General features: G+C 38.3%; 1 protein-coding gene across 3 annotated transcripts in view; it reads left to right on the top strand.

Moving 5' to 3' along the window:
• Positions 1 to 6,648, top strand: part of MRE11A (MRE11 meiotic recombination 11 homolog A (S. cerevisiae)) — an 84,627-nt gene that overhangs the window by 69,100 nt on the left and 8,879 nt on the right. For all 3 annotated transcript variants that reach the window (XM_012000925.1, XM_012000926.1, XM_012000927.1), the window contains one exon: positions 3,750 to 3,825. In XM_012000925.1, the coding sequence (XP_011856315.1) occupies positions 3,750 to 3,825 (76 nt within the window). The remainder of the gene's footprint in view (positions 1 to 3,749; positions 3,826 to 6,648) is intronic.

Raw genomic sequence — 6,648 nt, 5'->3', positions numbered from 1 at the left:
GGGATGTGCCAATATCTTCCTGGGAAAGGTCACTGAAGGTTTTACAAAGAAGATAGGTGACATCTGAGCTGGTGATCAGCCGATCAGTTAGCATGCATTAAAGGAAATGATCTGGTGTAGAGAGAAGAAACAGTGGCACAGGACACAGGCATCTACTTTGAAGGATGGTCAGGGAAAGCCTCTGAGGAGGCTACATTTAAGCCGAAATTTTAATAAGGGAAACGTGGCCTTGCATAAAGCAGAGGGACAAGTGCATGCAGCCTGTATTAGTCCATTTTCTCGCTGCTGATAAAGACATACCTGAAACTGGGCAATTACAAATCAAAGAGGTTTAATGGACTCACATTTCTACGTAGCTGGGGAGGCTTCACAATCATGGCAGAAGGTGAAAGACATGTCTCACATGGCGGCAGACAAAAGAAGAGAAAAAGAGCCAAGTGAAAAAGATTTCCCCTTATAAAACCATCAGATCTTGTGAGACTTATTCACTACCATGAGAATAGTATGGGGGAGCTGCCCCTGTGATTCAGTTATCTCCCACCAGGTCCCTCCCAGAATACTTAGGAATTATGGGATCTACACTTCAAGATGAGATTTGGGTAGGGACACAGCCAAACCATATCACAGTCTATTGAAGAAGCAGGTTTAATAATGTTATTTAGGAGCCAGTGACTCAAGTGTGGTGGAAAAGGAGGTGGTTTGAGATGAGAATAGAAAAGAGAGGAAGGGTAAATCATACTGCAGGAGCAGGTGAGCACTACAAAGGTTTTGAATGTCCTTATAAATGCAGTGGGAATCCACAGAAGGATTTTAAGAGAGGAGTGGCACCTTCTGATTTACATTTACAAAGGATCACTGTGGTTGCAGAACAAGTGTAAATAAACTTAGCTGAAAGGAGGGTGCTGCAGGGAGTTTGAGCTAAGAGAGATGATGGAGGCTTGCACAGGCTAGTGGTAGGTGAAATGGAGAAAACAGATGGTTTCAGGATATATTTTGAAGATAGACATGACAAAACTTGAGTATGGATTAAATATTTGGAATGAGGGAAAATAAGGAATCAAGATTGATTTTCTGGTTTCTTGCTTGAGCATTCACATTGTGCCATATATTGAGAAGGGCATAAAAGAAGAAAGGACAGATGTGTTGTAGGGAATGATAGGCATATAATTAAAAGTTCCACTTTAGATATGAAAAGTTTGAGATGCCTAGAAACTTACATGAAGGGAGGTTATAGGCAACTGAATGTGTGAATTCAGAACTCAGATGAGGGGTTTGAAATGATACTTAGATTTACCTCTGGACAGCATGCAGATGGTACTTAAAACCGTGGGGATGGATAGGATCACCTCAAAAAGGAAGGCAGAGCAGAAGAGGGTTTGTTTTCCTAGCCTGCAGTTTTAACCTTACCCAACCTTTGGGTAGAGTAGAAAAAAACAATAAAGACATGAGAAAAGTCCAGGAGAATATAAAGTTGCAGAAGGCCATACTGGCCTTTATAGGAGTAAAAAATACCAAGATGGGCACAGATGCAGGTCAGTTTCTATGTTTATGGTAAGTAGTGGAGGGACTTATTTTAGCTCATGAAGGTTTACTTGAATTTCTCAGGACTCCTTTGGTTCCAGCTGATAGAAACCTAACTCAGATTCTCTTACAGAAAAGGAGATGTATCGGAAGATTATCAGGATACCTCAGGTTTTAGAAGGAAGTCCTTGTTTGGTTGTTGTTGTCTTTGTAAATTGAAGCACACACAAATCAGATCTAGCTTTCTAAGTTTTTTTTTTTTCCAGAAATGGGTCAAAATACTATTTTGATATTTTTGATATATGCTTAAGGATATTAAAGAAAAAATAGTTCGCTTTTGTTATCACAGTAGATTGTTTACTCTTCAGCTGTATAAATGTCTGCCGATTTCTTTAGACATGAAATAGTAATATAACTCACCGTTGTTTGGCACTTCCTATGTGCCAGACACTGCTCTGAGCATTTTACATGTGAGTTAGCTTGTGTGGTGCTCACAACTTCCCCAGGAGATAGAGTATAGTTATAACTTTATCATCCCCATTTTACAGATGAAGTGTGAAGCACAGTGGCTAAGTAACTTACCTAAGGTCACCCAACTAGTCATACAAGCGAGGCATTCTGACCCCAAACTCATCTCTGTTGTTGCTTCTTGGTATGGTAACTAACTTCTCTGACCATTGTGCAAGCAATAAGAATCATTTAAGTTTTGAGAGGCTGTTTAAAATTTTAGAGGCAATTTCCAAAATTGACATTTTGGAAACACATCAGAAATCAGCTTTGGCAGATTGGTGTTTCTAATTACAGCATCAAAATGATAATTTAGACTGTTTTTGCAGAATTTTTTAGTAATTGCAGGTTATGCATGGTGTTTTATTTATAATTTAAACTATTTAAGCTCTGCCATCTACTAGAGTGGACCTTGATAAATGTGCTGATCTGCTACCTCTGAACCTTAGTTACTCTTCAAGTTTGCCTGATAAATCCTTCTGTCCTTTCCTTTTGTGCAAAGGACCTGTGAATTTTTCTATTTACTTCTGACATAAGATCTCATGATTCTCATTCTTTTTTCCAGATAAGACCTTTGGACATATTTCTTTTGCTATAATGACATCCCAAAGCATGTTAATAAAATTGTAGACTAAGAATTTATAAACACTGCTTTTATTGAAGACAGGAATCAGCAGAGTTTTTCTTAACGGGCCAGATAGGAAGTATTTTAGGCTTGGCAGGTCAAGAGGCAAAACCAGGAATATTATATAGGTAGACACTTGTATAACCATTTAAAATGTAACCATTTCAAAATGTGAAAACCATTCTTAGCGTATAGGCCATAAAAAAAAAAACATGATGCTGGGCTAAATTTGCTTACTAGCTCCGATCTAAAATGACTTAAACGTCTTATTAGTTAAAAGGCATAGAAATTTACTGCAAGTTAAGCTTTATAAGAGTAGGAATCAGCTGGGCGTGGTGGCTCACGCCTGTAATCCTAGCACTTTGGGAGGCTGAGGTGGGCAGATCACGAGGTCAAGAGATAGAGACCATCCTTGCCAACATGGTGAAACCCCGTCTCTACTAAAAATAGAAAAATCAGCTGGGCCTGGTGGCATACTCAGGAGGCTGATGGAGAAGAATCACTTGAACCGGGAGGTGGAGGTTGCAGTGAGCTGAGATCACACCACTGCACTCCAGCCTGGAGACAGAGCGAGACTCTGTCTCAAAAAAAAAAAAAAAAAAGTAAAAAGAGTAGGAATTATGATTTTCTTATTAACTGAGATTTGAGTAGAAAATATTTCAATGTTCCCATGGTTTTTAGAAATGGAAGATGGTAATGGATACATTTTGGTATATGATAAGTACTATAATAATGTAAGTAAGCATCGTTGTAGTACTTAATGTGTGTGTCAGGCACTGTTCTAAGTGTTTAAGCATATTAACACATTTAGTCTTTGTAAAATTATTATCCCCATTTTACAGATGAGGAAATTGAAGCACAGAGAAGTTAAATAACTTGCTCAAAGCCACACAGGTAGTAAAGGGCAAAACCAGAATTCAAACCTCAGCCCCAGAGTCCTTTTCCTTGTAGTTTTATTGCCTCTGATGTAGATTTTAAGGGAACTGTGTGTTATTTATATTCATGGCAGCTGCTAGACTGAAAAACTTAGCCAGAAAGGCACACTTGATGAATCATGTAGTTCATTGTGTTCGTTTTTGTTTTTGTTTTGCCTCAGGTGGTCCAGCACATCATCCAGCAAAATCATGTCCCAGAGCCAAGTATCGAAAGGGGTTGATTTTGAATCAAGTGAGGTAAATAAATGATATTGTTCAATTTTAATTAATTTTTAACTTTATAAAGTTTAAATAGAGACTGCTAGCTAGTTGCTGAACTTTTTTTTTTCTTTGATAAATAACTTCATCTTTTAGGTTCAGGGAGTACATGTGCAGGTTTGCTACATGGGAATTGCATGATGCTGAGGTTTGGTACAGATCTTATCACCCAGGTAGTGAGCAGTAGACAGTTTTCCAACACACATCCTACTGTCAGCCTCCCCTCTCTAGTACTTCCCAGTGTCTGTTGCTCCCATCTTCATGTCCATGTGAACTCAGAGTTTAGCTCCCACTTATAAGTGAGGACGTGTAGTGTTTGGTTTTCTGTTCCCATGGTAATTTGCTTAGGATAGTGGCCTCCAGCTGCAAAGAACATAATTTTGTTCTTTTTTATGGCTGCATAGTGTTCTGTGTTATATATGTACCATCATTTTCTTTATCCAATCCATATTGATGGGAACTTAAGTTGATTCCATACCTTTGCTATTGTAAGTGCTGCAGTAAACATATGAGTGCATGTGTCTTTTTGGTAGAATGATTTCTTTTCCTTTGATGATACAGCCAGTAATGGGATTGCTGGGTCGAATGATAGCTCTGTTTTAAGTTCTTTGAGAAATTTCCAAATGGCTTATAATGGCTGAACTAATTTACTTTCCAACACTGTATAAGCATTCCGTTTTCTTGACAACCTCAATAGCATCTGTTGTTTTTTGGCTTTTTAGTAATAGCCATTCTGACTGGTGTGAAATGGTATCATTGTGGTTTTGATTTACATTTCTCTGATGATTAGTGATGATAAGCACTTTTTCTTGTTTGTTGGCTGCTTTATATGTCTTCTTTGTAGTGTGCCTGTTCATTTCCTTTGCCCATTTTCTGATGAAGTTATTTGATTTTTCCTTACTGATTTATTTACATTCCTTTTAGATTCTTGACATTAGACGTTTGTTGGATGCATATTTTGTGAATATTTTCTCCCATTCTGTAGGCTTTTTGTTTACTCTGTTGATGATTTGTTTTCTTTTTTCTTTTTTCTTTTTTTTTTTTTTTTGAGATGGAGTTTCGCTCTTGTTGCCTGGGCTGGGGTGCAGCAGTACGATCTCGGCTCACTGCAACATCTGCCTCCTGGGTTCAAGCGATTCTCCTGCCTCAGCCTCCCGAGTAGCTGGGATTACAGGTGCCCGCCACCACGCCCGGCTAATGTTTTGAATCTTTAGTACAGACAGGGTTTCACTATATTGGCCAGGCTGGTCTCAAATTCCTGACCTTATGACCTGCCCCCCCGGCCTCCCAAAGTGCTCGGATTACAGGTGTGAGCCACCGTGCCCGAACCGATAGTTTATTTTACTGTGCAGAAGCTCTTTAGTTTAATGAGGTTCTACTTGTCTGTTTGTGTTTTTGTTGCAATTGCTTTTGGGGATTTAACCAAAAATTATTTGCCAAGGCCGATGTCGAGAAGGGTATTTTCTTGGTTTTCTTCTAGGATTATTATAGTTGGAGGTCTTACTATTAAATCTTTAATTCATCTTGAGTTAATTTTTGTATATGGTGAAAGGTAGGATCCATTTTCTTCTGCACATTGCTAGCCAGTTATCCTAGCACCATTTATTGAACAAGGAGTCCTTTCCTCTTTGCTTGTTTTTGTCAGCATTGTCAAAGATCAGATGGCTGTAGATGTGCAGCTTTATTTCTGAGTTCTCTGTTCCGTTCCATTGGTCTGTGTCTCTTCTTGTACCAGTACCATATTGTTTTGGTTACTATAGCCCATAGTTCAAAGTTGGGTACTGTTATACTTCTGGCTTTGTTCTTTTTGCTTAGGGTTGCTTTGTCTATTTGGGGTCTTCTTTGGTTCCATGTGAATTTTAGAATAGTTTTTTTCTAATTCTGTGAAAAATGACATTGGTAGTTTGATAGTGATAGCGTTGAATCTGTGGGTAGCCCTGGGCAGTACGGCCATTTTAATGATACTGATTCTTCCAGTTCCTAAGCATGGAATGTTTTTGCATTTGTTTGTGTTATCTGTGATTTCTTTCAGCAGTGTTTCATAGTTCTCCTTGTAGAGATCTTTCACCTCCTTGGTTAGCCATATAGCTATGTATTTAATTTTTTTTTGTAAATGGGATTGTGTTCTTGATTTGACTCTCAGCTTGAATGTTATTGGTGTATAGAAATTCTGCTGACTTTTGTACACTTTTTTTTTTAATTATTCTGAAACTTTGCTGAAGTCATTTATCAGTTCTAGGAGCCTTTTGGCAGAGTCTTTAGGGTTTTCCGGGTATAGAATCATATCATCAGCAAAGAGAGATAGTTTGACTTCTTCTTTTCCTGTTTGGATGCCTTTTCTTTCTTTCTCTTGCCTGATTGCTCTGGCTAGGACTTCCAGTACTATGTTGAATAGGAGTGGTGAGAGTGGGCATTCTTGTCTTTTTCCGGTTATCAGGGAGAATGGTTCTAGCTTTTGCTTGTTCAGCATGATGTTGGCTGTGGATTTTCATAGATGGCTCTTATTATTTTGAGGTATGTTCCTTCAGTGCCTAGTCTGTTGAGGGTTTTTATCATGAAGGGATGTTGAATTTTATCAAAAGCTTTTTGTGTGTCTGTTGAGGTGATCATATCGTTTTTGTTTTTAATTCTGCTTTTGTGGTGAATCATATTTACGGATTTGCATATGTTGAATCATCCTTGTATCCCAAGGTTGTACTTGATCATGGTATATTAACTTTTTGATGTGCTGCTATATTTGGTTTGCTAGTTTCTTGAGGATTTTTGCATCTGTGTTCATCAAGGATATTGGACTGAAGTTTT

This window comes from Mandrillus leucophaeus, unplaced genomic scaffold (assembly GCF_000951045.1).
Source record: "Mandrillus leucophaeus isolate KB7577 unplaced genomic scaffold, Mleu.le_1.0 Scaffold643, whole genome shotgun sequence".
Lineage (NCBI taxonomy): Eukaryota > Metazoa > Chordata > Mammalia > Primates > Cercopithecidae > Mandrillus > Mandrillus leucophaeus.
This window is presented reverse-complemented; position numbering and strand designations above follow the sequence as displayed.